This window comes from Bufo gargarizans, chromosome 9 (assembly GCF_014858855.1).
Source record: "Bufo gargarizans isolate SCDJY-AF-19 chromosome 9, ASM1485885v1, whole genome shotgun sequence".
NCBI classification, from domain to species: domain Eukaryota; kingdom Metazoa; phylum Chordata; class Amphibia; order Anura; family Bufonidae; genus Bufo; species Bufo gargarizans.
The window spans coordinates 147,434,717-147,450,562 of NC_058088.1; the positions used below are offsets into that span (position 1 = coordinate 147,434,717).

The 15,846-nt window shown below is 42.2% G+C and overlaps 1 protein-coding gene across 1 annotated transcript in view; it reads right to left on the reverse strand.

Annotated features, from left to right (window-relative positions):
• The window catches only part of LOC122919559 (cbp/p300-interacting transactivator 1-like), a 37,822-nt gene extending 22,670 nt beyond the window's left edge, over positions 1-15,152 (reverse strand). Inside the window, exon 1 of the mRNA XM_044268647.1 lies at positions 14,931-15,152. Within this exon, the coding sequence (XP_044124582.1) occupies positions 14,931-15,018 (88 nt within the window). The 5' untranslated portion in view covers positions 15,019-15,152. The remainder of the gene's footprint in view (positions 1-14,930) is intronic.
• Positions 15,153-15,846: the final 694 nt, after the last annotated feature.

Consider the following 15,846-nt stretch of genomic DNA (forward strand, 5'->3'; position numbering starts at 1 on the left):
GTATCTCTTCCGGAGTATACGCAAGAGTAGAAAAATATAAATTGGTGTAATATCTAGCAAATTGAGCACAAATCTCCTCAGGTCTATAGACCTCGGTCCAAGTCCGTTTTTATCATTGCCACCACAGTCTGCGGATTCTCAGCCTTGGCCAAATATGCTAATGTCTTCCCATTCTTATCTTCATCAGAGAATACTATCTGCCTTTGAGCAAGAAGTCTTTTCTGCGTATACTGCATAAGATGTAGCTTATACTCCCTTTGAATGGCTATCCATTCCTCTTTACATTCCCTAGAGGGATCACTAATGAAAGCATCCTCCGCCTCTGCCAGTCTGCTTTCTATCCCAACCCGGGTGATTTGCAACTGCACCCTGTGCATCGCTATAGCTGCTATATAAGTTCCCCTTAGAACTGCCTTACAGGCCTCCCATTCTGTTATCGGGTCAGTGGATCCCTCATTAGACTTCCAGTATTCCTCTAGCTTAGTGTTACAGGACGACTCTACCGGGATCACCTGCAGCCATACCGAATTTTAAATCTCCATACCCTCTCTGGTTTTCCTATGGCTTGAGACAAAACAATCTGTAAAGGGGCATAATTGAGATACCCTGTGGTAGATATGTACCGTACCAACGGTAGAGCATCCTGACTCCCAAAAGCCAAATCAATGCGTGACATACTATCCCCCGAAGCCGCCTGACAGGAGAATTGCTTAAGGGACGGGTTCCTCCATCTCCAAATTTCTGTCAGATTGTGTGTCTGCGCCCAGTGAACTAGAGCTGCATTGTGTCTATGTGGAGGTTTCAATCTATCAAGTTGGCTATCTAATACTGCATTAAAATCCCCTAGTATTACAAATGGGGCCAGGGGCAGTAGCGCTACCTTCACCATGAGCTCGTCCAATAAGGTTCTGGCAAATGATGGAGGCACATACAGTCCCACCACTATTAGAGGTTCACCTCTGACAACTACATGCAGGATAATAAATCTACCATTCATATCTACCTGGACTTTGTTCAGCTGCCACAGTAAGGTTTTACTGATCAGGATTGAAACCCCTCTTGCATTGTTGGTATACGTCGCATGGTATGCCTGTCCCACCCATGGTTGCCGAAGAGACAGAATTTTTCGATGTTTAAGATGCGTTTCCTGCAAGATAAGAATGTCAGGAGCATGCACTTTGACATAGCTAAACACCAGTGATCATTGGATTTTACAGTTAAGTCCCCTCACATTCCAAGAGATAATTTTTATCATAGCCATACTCTCAGTTTGGTACTATATAATTCTTGACCAACATCTGCAGCGCTGCGGTGGCACACACAGATCCATTCACACCTTTCTGAACATCCCATAATTATTCCCTTTGTCCCACCCTGCCCACACACCCCAAACCTGTCTGGGCCTCAGATCCCGAACTAGTAATTAACAATGGCTAAGGGCGTGCTCCTAAGCCTCTAACACAACCCAACTAGCTATGTTCACCATAGAATCCCGGCAAACGTTCCTTCTCGATGCTCCTCCCCCCCCCCGGACCCCTTCAAAAGGACCCCTAAGTAGCGGCTACCACCACCTCTGGCTAAGTAGGTCTCTACTCAACCCCAACCTAACCGCTAAACTATTGAAAAACAATCCTTAACAGGAAAAATCATTTTGTAGAAAGGACAATGTTCAAGAGGTAAAATAGAGAAGACCCCCCTTTCTATGAGAAAAGCTCTCCCTCTAGTAACATACCACCTCCCGCTCTTTTATGTACTCCCTGATACTACAATACAGAATAAGTATCACCTCCTGCATCCTTACCCTCCCCTTGCTATTTCTTCCCCCTCTTTTCAGTCAAAATAGACAAGGAGAGAGAAAAAGGAACAATAAACTGAACCCAACAATTATATCGAACCGTTCTATTATATTATTTTTCAGCTGCTCCTCCAGTGATCTACAAGTATCCAGCCAATCCGAGGCCTCTTCCGGAGTCAGGAAAAAATTTATCCCTCCATCAACTTGGATCCGTAGCCTCGTAGGGTACAGTATGGCATATTTTATACCCAGTTCTCTGACCCGTGCTCTGACCTGGTTGAATTGCTTCCTCTTCTTCTGTACCTCAGTGGTGAAGTCAGGATAAAAGGAGATCCTTGTGTTTTCATAAGAGATAGTTCTTTTTTTCCTTGCTGCCGCCAGGATCTCGTCACGGTCTCTGTAATTTAGTACCTTCATAATGAACGGTCTTGGTGGTGCCCCTGGGGGCAGGGGTCGTGTCGGAATTCTGTGGGCCCTTTCTATCACAAAGCACTGGGATAGATGCAGTGGAGCCAAGTGTGTTTTAATCAGATTTTCTGCAAACGTCTCAGGCTCAACCCCTTCAACTCTTTCTGGCAGGCCCAATATACGGATATTGTTTTGCCTGTTTCTATTTTCCGCATCTTCCGCCCTCGCTTGCAGAGCTTTAACTTGCTGCAGCTGTGAAGAGGTTAAGTCATTATGGCCTCTAACGGTGTCCTCCACCTCTCCCACTCTGTGTTCCACTTCCGTTGTTTGTGTTCTCATCTTTTCTATATCGTGGCGCAGAAAATTAATGTCGCTTTGAAGATGATCAATTTTGCGCCGTTAAGGCAGCTTGACAGGACGCGATTGCTGACATAATTTTGTCTGTTTGTGCCTGTTCCGACACTGTATTGCCCAAGGCCCCTTCCCCTTCGGTTTGGCTCATGTTGTCCATGAAGATTTAGTTTGGGGTCTGAGGAGGCACTAATAGTTTTTTCCGCCCCAAATCGGCCGACTGGAAGCTTGGGGAACCCGGCTGATCCCCCTCTGCACAGAAGGGCGGCCTTCCAGGGGTCTGCAGATGAGTTGAGGGCCTAGTTAATCTCAGTTTGCATCACCTCACCAATATACAGTCCAGACTGTACGGGACACACTGTGGTGACCGTTCAAAGCTGATCTATGCACACTCAGATGGATGCGCCCAAGAAGGGCAAAAACACAAAAGCTGGGTATATTTAGGCTGAGTGCACGATTGCTGAGTTTATTTAGGCTGAATACACGGCTGCTAAATATATTTAGGCCGAGTACATTTGACGGAATACACATGTGCTGGATACAGGACTGCTGAGTACATTCAGAATGCAGGCAGACTTGCTGGATACATGCAGGCTGAGTACAAGCTGACTGGTTATATCAGAGCTGGGTTCATATGAGCTGAGTACATACAGTTCTATAGTTGTTATTACAGGGTGATCTGCTTTCCCCTCTTCAGCTTTAGAACGGCGTGAATGCAGCCACGTGGTTTCTCTGGAAAATGGCTGCTGGCGCTCACAGGGTACTGCCGCTCTGCCCTCCTTCTCCTATCTGTTGCAGATCCGCACCGGGGGATCCCCTATAGCCTGCTCGTAGTCTTCCCCAGCCGACTCACCACAAGTCAGTCTCTTCAGCAAGCCGATCGCCGCATGACAGTTTGTCCGCCGGCCGTGCGCTCCTCCTGCCTCCCTGCAATGGCCACTTCACATGTGAGCGTCTGCCTGCCGAATCAGCTCCTCTCCTGCCATGGTCGTCAGTGCAGAGCAGGAGATAATCCTCAGGAGGCTCTCCGGTGAGTGTAGCGGCAGTATTGAAGGACAAATTATAGGTTGGGGAATTCAGGATTAATCAGGATTGCGGGAGAGCTCTCTGTCGCACGTCTTTACTCCATGACGGTTAGGCCACGAACCCCTACTGAAATTTTCTTAGTCGCATCCCACAGCAAAAGCCATGGTCCACAGAGAGCTTCCAAAGCATCAGAGGGATCTCATTAATAAAAGGTATCAGTCAGGAGAAGGGTACAAAAGAATTCCCAAGGCATTAGATATACCATGGAACACAGTGAAGACAGTCATCATCAAGTGGAGAAAATATAGCACAACAGTGACATTACTAAGAACTTGACGTCCCCCCCAAATTTAAAGAAAAGACGAGAAGAAAACTAGTCTGGGAGGCTACCAAGAGGCCTACAGCAACATTAAAGGACTTGCAGGAATATCTGGCAAGTACTGACTGTGTGGTACATGTGACAACAATCTCCCGTATTCTTCATATGTCTGGGCTATGGGGTAGAGTGGCAAGACTAAAGTCTTTTCTTATGAAGAAAAACATCGAAGCCAGGCTACATTTTGCAAAAACACATCTGAAGTCTCCCAAAAGCATGAGGGAAAAGGTGTTATGGTCTGATGAAAGCAAGGTTGAACTTTTTGGCCATAATTCCAAAAGATATGTTTGGCGCAAAAACAACATTGTACATCACCAAAAGAACACCATACCCACAGTGAAGCATGGTGGTGGCAGCATCATGCTTTGGGGCTGTTTTTCTTCAGCTGGAACTGGGGCCTTAGTTAAGCTAGAGGGAATTATGAACAGTTCCAAATACCAGTCAATTTTGGTACAAATTCTTCAGGCTTCTGCCAGAAAGCTGAACATGAAGAGGAACTTCATCTTTCAGCATGACAACGACCCAAAGCATGCATCCAAATCAACAAAGGAATGGCTTTACCAGAAGAAGATTAAAGTTTTGGAATGGCCAAGCCAGAGTCCAGACCTGAATCTGATAGAAAATCTGTGGGGTGATCTGAAGAGGGCTGTGCACAGGAGTAGCCCTCGCAATCTGACAGATTTGGAGTGTTTTTGCACAGAAGAGTGGGCAAATCTTGCCATAGACTCATACCCAAAAAGACTGAGTGCTGTAATAAAATCAAAAGGTGCTTCAACAAAGTATTAGTTTAAGGTTGTGCACACTTATGCAACCATATTATTATCCGGAGGAGCCGAAGCGTGTATGTAGCAGCCTGTGTCTTTATGAATGACACAAGGCTGCTGCATAGTATTTCCTGTGGAGCCCTTGCCTTTAATAGGGCTCCATAGGAAAGTAGTGAAATCATAGACTTCAATGCAAGTGTATTAGAGTTTATGATAATAGCAATCAGATGATTACATGTTATAGTTCTCTCGGGGAACTATAAAAGTGTCGGGAAAAAAAAAGTTTAAAAAAATAAATAAATAAAAACATAAAAATTCAAATCACCAATTTTTTAAAATACACATTATGGGTGTTGCAATATAAAAATATATTCCCCATACGGCAAACAGCGAAACGGAAAAAAGTCCAAATGGCTGATTCTGCGTTTTTGATCGTTTCATTTTCTACAAAAAATGTAATAAAAAGTGATCAAAAAGTAATACTCACCCCAGAATGGTATCAATGAAAAGTTCAGATTGCACCACAGAAAATTAGCCCCCATACAGCTCCATACACATAATTACAAAAAGTTATAGGGATCAAAATATGGCAACAAAAAAAATACATACATCGAACGTCGTAAGTAAAAAAAAAACGTAAAACTGTGGTGGAATCGCTTTATTTTTTATAAAACAAAAAATAAAATAAAAAATCTGGTCCTGAAAGGATTAAAGAACTGGAGTTTAAGACACGGAGCAAGAAACGAAGGTTTAATAGATTTTCCTTGTGCATTGTTTGCTTGATTCTAGCAGGTTATCCAATTAAAGTCAGAGGTCTAAATCTAAATTCATATTTACTATTTTCTTTCTTTACTGTTCATCTCCATTTTAACATGTGCTCAATGGACAATGCTACTAAGCATGTGTCCTGTGCAATGTATGCGTGCTTTGAAGAGCCATTTGAGGGTGGTAACATTTGCAAAAGATTCAATTGGATAGATCTTGGATCTAAATGCACAGCTTGTAACGTGCAGGAGCATTGCAAACCTGGAGAGAGGCTTAGATTTCACTAGGCTTGCATTGACTGGGTCAGTGAAATGGAGGTGGTGGAAGAGGGCAAAATCTGGACTATGGGGTCAGTAGTTGGGTTAATGTTACAAGAAGGGGTAGAGGGAAAAGTGCCAGGGAGGTTAGTCCTGGAACGCCCTCGTAAATATGCCTGTTTGGCTGATATTAAGGATGAAAGCCCAGGGCCAGCAACACTGCAGTAGGACGTTTCTCCTAGCAACTGAGATGATAACTGCTGTAGGAAGAGGAGTGCAGCAAAGGTCAGGCAGATGCTGGTGGTAGGGGACTCTATTATTAGACGGACAGACAGGGTCACCTGTCGTCAAGATCGTGAATGTCTAACACTGTGTTGTCTTCCGGGTGCTCGGGTTTAGGATATTGCGGATTGAATAGACAGATTGCTGTGTGAGGCTGGGGAAGACCCGGCGGTCATGGGCCATATTGGTACCAATGACAAAGTCAGGGGGAGATGGAAGCTCCTTAAAAAGGATTTTAGCAAACTAGGAGAGAAGCTCCAAGGTAGTGTTTTCAGAAATATTACCAGTGCGTCACTAGAGAGACAACGGGAGCTTAGGGAGTTAAATAAGTGGCTCAGAAGCTGGTGAAGGAAGAAACGGTTTGGGTTCATGGAGAACTAGGCCGACTTCTTTGTCGGAAACAGGCTCTACAGTAGGGACCGGCTGCACCTTAATGGGAAGGGTGCAACTGCCTTGGGGGAAAAAATGGTTAGATGGCTGGAGTATCTTTTAAATTAGGAGGGATGGGGGTCATATAAATAAGAGGGTAGATAGTGTAGATAGAGAGTAGGATATAGGAGGGGACAGTTGAGACTGAATGTGAGAATATAAATAGTAATTTAAAACGTATGTTCACAAATGCCAGAAGTCTAGGAAGCAAAATGGGGGAGCTGGAGGCTATGGTACTAGGTACTAGAGGAACACATAGATGTAGTTGGTGTGGCTGAGACATGGTTGGACTCTTCGCATGACTGGGCTGTTAATATCGAGGGTTTTACACTATTTAGGAAAGACAGGGCCAATAGAAAAGGCGGTGGTGTGTACCTATATGTGAGAAGAGATCTGAAGGCGAGTGTGAAAGAGGCAATTGTGGGTGCGGATGGTGAGGATGTTGAAACCTTATGGGTGGAATTAACAAGAGAGATAAACACTGAAAAAATTATACTTGGTGTAATCTATAGACCCCCTAACATCACAGAGGAGATAGAAACACAACTGTATAACCAAATAGAGTGGGCTGTACATGCTGGTACAGTGGTCATAATGGGAGATTTTTAACTTCCCAGATATTGATTGGGGTCATAGTTCTGACTCAACTGCAAACAGGAGAAGATTCCTCAATTTGCTACAGGACCACTTTATGGACCAATTTGTAGATCACACTGGGGGCCATGCTCTGTTGGATCTGGTAATTTCTAATGATGCAGAGCTTGTTGGAAATGTTATTGTTGAAACACTAGGTAATAGTGATCACAATATAGTCATATTCCTCCTGAACTATAAAAAGCAAACTCTGGCAGGGAGAGCAACACATTAAAAGGGGTTGGCTAGCTTCAGCAAATAGCATTTATTATTTAAGAAAGTTAATATACATTATACACTGTTCGTTTCCATGGTTATGACCACCCTGTAATCCAGAAGTGGTGGCCATGCTTGCACGCTATAGGAAAAAGCAGTGGCCTACGCCAACTCCCACGGACCCAGCCACCAGAAAGGCTGGCGCTTTTTCCTATAATGTGCTAGCATGACCACCACTGATGGATTTGCAGGGTGGTCTTAAACATGAAAATAAGCATTGTATAATGTGATGACAAACTTGGACAGTGTAATTAAAAGCAGAGATGTCACCTTGCCAACAAAAGTTCGTATGGTCGAAACCATGGTTTTTCCTGTAGTAATGTATGGTTGTGAGAGCTGGACCATAAGGAAGGATGAGCGTAGAAGAATAGATGCCTTCGAACTGTGTTGCTGGAGAAGACTTCTGAGAGTTCCATGGACGGCAAGAAGATCCAATCAATCAATCCTTGAAGAAATTAACCCTGATTGTTCATTGAAAGGAGCACTACTGAACCTAAAATACTTTGGACACATAATGAGAAGGCAGGAGTCATTGGAGAAGACCCTGATGCTGGGAAAGATCGAAGACAAAAGGAGAAGGGGACAGCAGAGAATGAGATGGCTGGAGAGTATCATGGAAGCAACAAACATGAGCTTAGGCAAGCTTCGAGAGATAGTGAAAGATAGAGGGGCCTGGCATGCGGTGGTCCATGGGGTTGCAAAGAGTCGAGCACGACTGAATTGCGACTGAACAACAACAATGTGATGGAAGAATGAATCCAGCCAGCAAAGGAAGCAATATGCATAATAACAATACATTAGTAAATGGCTTGTATTAACGTCCTCTACATAATAAATGGTATTTGCTGAAGCGAGACAACCCCTTTAATTTTACAAAGGCCAATTTCCCTGGGTTAAGGGGGGTATTTCAGGTCATAGACTGGGAGCAGATAATGTCACATAATAATACAGAGGATAAATGGGAGAGCTTTAAATCCACATTGAGTAATTACACTACAAAATGTATTCCTGTAGGTAACAAGTATAAATGGCTAAATACCCCCCCCCCCCCCCATGGCTTACAGCTACTGTAAAAAGGCCAACAAATGGAAAAAAGGACTTTAAAAAAAATTAAAATCTGAGGAGTCAGCTAGAAAAGCTAGATTCTAAGAGGTTGAGGGGTAACTTATTAGGCCAGAGTAAACCAGCACAGGATTATAGTAAAACTCATTGACCTCCAGAAATATATAAGGAATCTCACACTACTCAGACATTTTTTCCATGGAGAGCAATAATAAACAGAGATGAAAGTCGTAGCGAAGTACTCCCACTGGCACCCAACATTCAGGCCTGAAGAATCGATCCAAGTTTTTGCCGAACCCATAGTAAAGGGTTACCTGCAGACTTTCGGTGAATTTTACCACCTTATTTTACTTTCGATTGCTTTCAATTTTACCACCTTGAAAAACTAGCAGAAAGTCAGAAAAGTCAAGACAAATCTCACATGCAATGAGCAGCAGGCTTACGTGAGAATACTAATATTGTTCTTCGCCCAGCCAACAAAGGAGGCGGGATTGTAGATTTTGTAGACTACCAAAAGGAGTCCTTCAATATTCTCCAACATCCTAAATATTACAATTGTTTTGTATCCCTTCCCTGCCTCTAGCAACCTTGCACATTATACAGACACATTTCTCCAGAAACATGTAATCAACTTACCTATTTATCCGAGGGACTCCAGACAGCTTTCTAATGACCTATCCAGAATTCCACAGAAAGGTTTCCTGCTTGCCATCTTGGATGTCTCTTCACTATATTCTAATATAGGACAAGAGCTGGAAGTGGCATGTGTGAAGAAATACTTGGAAGGGGATGAAGATATTTCAATTACACATAAGGAGTTTCTGATTAAAAGATTAGAGTTTATATTAAAGAACTATTATTTCACTAATGGAGAGTATAACTTCTATCAGTGCCACTGCACTACCATGGGCAGTATGGCGGCACTGGCTTAAGCCAATTTGTTTATGGGTCAATTTTCAGAAACTTATATTGAGCAAAACTGCATATTTAAAGAGAAAATGATCCTATATAAGAGGTATATTGACAAATTTTTCTTCGTCTGGGGAGGTGATTTGGAGTCCATAATCCCTCTCCCTAATATCATGTTAGAAGGGCACCCTCTATAAAAAATATCTTGGCCCCAAGAACTAGCACAAGAGGAAAAAGAACCATCACGTGAAGAATTTAGGGGCAGTTACCGTTGAGGTGCTGTAAGATGTTTCTGCTGTACCATTATTGCACACCAGACCACTGAATTTAGATCTAAACACCAGAGAAAGGTTCACAATTAAGTACACTCTCACCTGCAAAACAGATTTTGTCACATACCTCATAGAATGTGGCTATGGCTCTCAGTATATGGGCTGTACAACATAGGAATTGCATTTACGGCTCAACAAGCAGCGGTCCAATGTAAAGAAAAAATCCCTCCAACATAGCCTAAGCAAACATTGCATTGTAAAGCCTCATTCACACGTCCATGCTCAAATCCGTGGGCAGGTGGGTCAGTGATGCATCCGTAAAGCTGCCCGTGAAAGATCCGACACTGACACTGAACAGCTGAAAAATAATTTTCAAAGCATCTCTTCCTAATGATCCGTGAAACACGGATGCAACACGGATGGCATCCGTGTTTTTCACGGACCCATTGACTATAATGGGGGTGATGGGTCCATGAACACGGACAAAATAGAGCATGCATCTGTGCTAAAAACACGGACCGAGCTAAAACACTGATGTCTAAATATACACATTAAAATCAATGGGGACGTGTGCTGTCCGTGGAGAACACGTACAGCACACGTCCCTGGAACACTGACGTGTGAATGAGCCTTAAGGCACGCAGGGAAATGTCACCTCTCCAAAATCACGTCAATTGATGATATTCCACAAAGTGAAACAGCCGGCACTCCTTTCCTATTTGTATGCGGTGCACGTGTCCAGGGTCGGCGTCCCACAATCACATGGAAGAAAAAGACCGGCACTCGCAGGATTAGATGAAAAAAGCTTCTATTTTTATTGCCACATGGGGGACAACAAGTGACACGTTTCGACTCTACAAATCGAGTCTTTGTCAAACAGTTTATAGATTATATTCCAGTCCGTACTCACCACAGATTTGAAGTATTGAAGAAGAGGGAAATCTATTGGATTTACAAATTTCATACTATCAACCTCGATGAGCTACCGTAAATAAAATTACAGAAACCATTGTTGAAGATTACCATTATAGTTTTACTTAGGTAACATCCATTTAGCACAATACTTACTCACTTATAACAACTAATCTTATTTTATTATACAAACCGGATTCCAAAAAAGTTGGGACACTAAACAAATTGTGAATAAAAACTGAATGCAATGATGTGGAGATGGCAAATGTCAATATTTTATTTGTAATAGAACGTAGATGACAGATCAAACGTTTAATCCGAGTAAATGTATCATTTTAAAGGAAAAATACGTTGATTCAAATTTTCACGGTGTCAACAAATCCCCAAAAAGTTGGGACAAGTAGCAATAAGAGGCTGGAAAAAGTAAATTTGAGCATAACGAAGATCTGGAAGACCAATTAACACTAATTAGGTCAATTGGCAACATGATTGGGTATAAAAAGAGCTTTTCAGAGTGGCAGTGTCTCTCAGAAGCCAAGATGGGTAGAGGATCACCAATTCCCACAATGTTGCGCAGAAAGATAGTGGAGCAATATCAGAAAGGTGTTACCCAGCGAAAAATTGCAAAGACTTTGCATCTATCATCATCAACTGTGCCTAACATCATCCGAAGATTCAGAGAATCTGGAACAATCTCTGTGTGTAAGGGTCAAGGCTGTAAAACCGTACTGGATGCCCGTGATCTCCGGGCCCTTAAACGACACTGCACCACAAACAGGAATGCTACTGTAAAGGAAATCACAGAATGGGCTCAGGAATACTTCCAGAAACCATTGTCAGTGAACACAATCCACCGTGCCATCCGCCGTTGCCAGCTGAAACTCTACAGTGCAAAGAAGAAGCCATTTCTAAGCAAGATCTACAAGCTCAGGCGTTTTCACTGGGCCAGGGATCATTTAAAATGGAGTGTGGCAAAATGGAAGACTGTTCTGTGGTCAGACGAGTCACGATTCGAAGTTCTTTTTGGAAATCTGGGACGCCATGTCATCCGGACCAAAGAGGACAAGGACAACCCAAGTTGTTATCAACTCTCAGTTCAGAAGCCTGCATCTCTGATGGTATGGGGTTGCATGAGTGTGTGTGGCATGGGCAGCTTGCATGTCTGGAAAGTCACCATCAATGCAGAAAAATATATTCAGGTTCTAGAACAACATATGCTCCCATCCAGACGTCATCTCTTTCAGGGAAGACCCTGATTTTTCCAACAAGATAATGCCAGACCACATTCTGCATCAATCACAACATCATGGCTGCATAGGAGAAGGATCCGGGTACTGAAATGGCCAGTCTGCAGTCCAGATCTTTCACCTATAGAGAACATTTGGCGCATCATAAAGAGGAAGGTGCAACAAAGAAGGCCCAAGACGATTGAACAGTTAGAGGCCTGTATTAGACAAGAATGGGAGAGCATTCCTATTTCTAAACTTGAGAAACTGGTCTCCTCGGTCCCCAGACGTCTGTTGAGTGTTGTAAGAAGAAGGGGAGATGCCACACAGTGGTGAAAATGGCCTTGTCCCAACTTTTTGGGGATTTGTTGACACCATGAAATTCTGACATATTAATCCCTTAAAATTGTACATTTTCTCAGTTTAAACTTTTGTTCCGTGATTTATGTTCTATTCTGAATAAAATATTAGAAGTTGGCACCTCCACATCATTGCATTCAGTTTTTATTCACGATTTGTATAGTGTCCCAACTTTTTTGGAATCCGGTTTGTACCAGTCAGGGTGTACTAATCATTTTAATCAATACTAAATCGGGAATCCATTTATTTATTACATTTTATCCTATTTAATCTATTGCTATTTACACCAGGTTTTAATCTCAATTTTATATTTTTATAGTTTCACAAAATTTCCTAATCAAACTATTTTGGTAATTACCCAATTATATAATTTTTTATTATTATTATCTAGTACATCTTTTGGATTATAGTCTATTTCTTTGAGCATGTAATTGTAACCCATGCCCCACAACCAGGGTCTTTGTCAATGAACATATTCAGCTGTCAAACAGCCTCCGTTTTAGGCACGAATTTGCATTGGTTTCATCTGTTCCATCCGTTTCCTACACTGTCTATACTGTCACTGTATATAATTTCATTGTGTAATACTGTTGAGGGGGCCCTGACAAAATCTTTTAGTCCTCCTTCTCCTGGATGAGCCCCTTCTGGGTCAGGGCCCCAAAGCAGCCGCTTCCCCTATAGCTACGCCCCTGCCTGAAACATGTTATTTGCCAATAAAGGCAACTTAACTTACCTCCTTGTCCCACAGAACCTCCATGAACACAAGTAGCACTGATTCTCTGTTACCTTTTCCTCAGATTTTTTAGGAGTAGTATAGTTATATATATAGTAGTTATAACAGAATGTTAAAAAGAGGACAGAAAGATGCCAGAAGAGAAAGGTTAAATATTGTAGTACATTTAGTACAAAGATTGTTGAACCACTTGATAAAACTATAAATTTTCTAGAGGTAGAAGACTAGATGAAGTATATTGCCATCTTTGTGTGTGGCAGAGGAAAAGAGTTGTAAGAGTCCAAGATTGGAGGTTATAGAAAGAGAGCAAGAGGCAGAAGAGGAGATCGTTTTAATAGGGATGTTAAAATCACCCATAATAAGGTGTATCCTCCCCCAGGCTCACCCCACAATAGCCACTCACAGGGGAAATATGGTGTGCACTTCAAAAGAGGAGCATGTGAATTAGGATACAGGGGAGTGACCTGAAATGTTCTTCTAGAGAAAGTAGTATGCCAACTCCTCCACCATGTCTGTCGTCAGGTCAGGTGGTATGGGAAAAATATAGCTCACAAGATCAACATCAGATTAACTGGCAAAAAATTACACAAATTCACCTATCTTTAGAATAGATCAGAACTGCATTATAGTTTTCAGTCAGTGAATGGAAACTGCTTGGGCTGCAATGAGATTGTAAGCCTCTCCTGACAAGCTCCATTGGGGAATATATTTCAGGCTCCAGAGCAGTCAGAATATACCAAACATTGGTAGAAAACATATAAATCTCTTTGTGTCACTTTTTACCAATACAAATAACTGTGTTGGTGAAAGGGTTCCATAACTGGCATAACTGAATGAAAACAAGCGTGCTCAATATGAACTTTATTTTTATATATATATATATATATATATATATGTTACTAAATCTTAGGCCTCAACTATATGAAAATCAGTACCAATTTGCACTTTGTATTTGTGTACAGTGCACTTGTAAGGGTATAAGTTCTATATGCTAGAGGCTTGTATATGGATTCAATGTGCTAATTGTCTTTAAAAGGGGAAAACGGGCAGGATGCAATGGAGGTTTTCTTTCACACAGTTGCATATACAATACACTGAAACAATCACACACAGCTCACCTGTTGGCATACTGTGGAGTCTATGAACATGTAGAGAGGAAATGAGAGTATCCAGTGCAAATAAAAGCTTTATTCTACCCATAAAAAAAATCCAGTACAGGTATTTAGCACACATCTTACGCTTTTTGGCCAAACAATTCGCCCTTACTCATAGCTAAAGGTGTGAATGTGACCTAACAGTTTAAACGCAAACTAATGAGAGGAAGCAGGAAAAATCCCACAGCGGGGCTCACCAGGTGACAAAAACTGCGCGCATCACAAACTGGCTATTAAGTGTGAATATACATTGTGTGTAAACAACAGTTAATAAACAAACATCAGAAATACACACAAGAATAAATATATGTGAGGGAGACGATCCTCATCAGGAGCTCCCTCTAAGGCCACACGACGCAATCGGATCAGTAACGCATGAGGGCATCATATTTGCATCATGTGGGCATAGAATGAGCTGCATTCTCCTACACATGTATTTATTCAGTGTAAACGTATACTTTTTTATTTAATGGTTTATGGCGATTTAATCTGTTTGGATAAAGATGGTGTTAGGTCATATTCACACCTTTAGCCCCAAGTAAGTGCAAACTGTTTGCCCATGCCGCCATGTAATGAGTGTGCCATGTACTTGTACTGGATGTTTAATCTTTACACATGCTGGAATTTCCTCTCTACAAGTGGCATACGGCGGCGTCTGCAGAAGTACAACAACACATAGGATAGTATTACAGCACTAGAACGCTACAGTGTGGTCCTCATCTGCAGATGTAAGAGCTGCAATTAGTCTATATATGTAGCACTTGGATAAGAGATATATTCCTGGGTACATATAGTATACATGACAGACTATGACAAAGTGTTAGTGTCCCCTGGGCACTCGGGCACCTAAAACTGGAGCGTTTTATTACCATCGTAAGGATTAAGATTGCTTCGTGTCCCCAAAGGACATAAGCAGGTAGCGTGGGTTAATGTAACTTACCTTGCTGTACTGAAGCGGATGAAAGCTTGATCCCCAAGAAGAATATAAGGATAAGCATGTGAAGGTGTTTATGTGATTCAGAAAGCATTTCCTTTCATTGTCACAGTAAGCATCTGCCAAAGTATCAGATGGATATTCTCAATCCTGTAGAGGTGAGTGAAGTCAATAGAAGAGCAAGGCTGCCCTACCTTACTAACCGTACCGGCAGGAGCGACCGCCGCGTGTAATGTTTGTGGCTGGGGAAGGACGGAGAAAGACTAATTGGTTACTGCTACTTTGTTTAGAGAAAAATGCAGCTGGGGTGTAGCTGCCCCCGTTGTCCCAATTCTCCAGGGTCCCAGAACAAAGGGGATATTGTCTGAGGTTAATTAAAAATAGAGAGCTTTTGTAGGTTATTTCTCTAGGTCAGCAAGAAATGAAGTAGCTTTTACTTATTTTTCTGCCAACAGCAATATTATCCTGGCGCTGAGAACAGAGTTTATATTCAGGATAAGAGAACAGACAGCCGAAGCGCTGGCCTCAGAGACGCATTAGCACTCCTTTATCTCGGGTCCCTGTTTTGTCTCATAGTTTATTCTTCAAAGGATGGGACTGGACTGAAGCAAAGGGTAGAAGGAATCGATATACCATATTATTATTATTAAAGCACCATTCATTCCATGGCGCTGTACATATGAAAAGGCGTATACATAAAAAAGTACAAGAAGCATGAACAAGGCAAGCTACAGGGTCCCTGCCCGCGAGGGCTTACAATCTGCAAGGCATAAGAACGTTTTTAGCAAATACTCCTGCAGGAAAATATGCTCTTTTTAGGGTAAAAAATATGTACAATGGAACTTGGGGGGAATTTATCAAAGACTGGGGATTTTAGTCAATCTTCAATATCCGCTGCTGTACTATTCCGATTACCATAAAT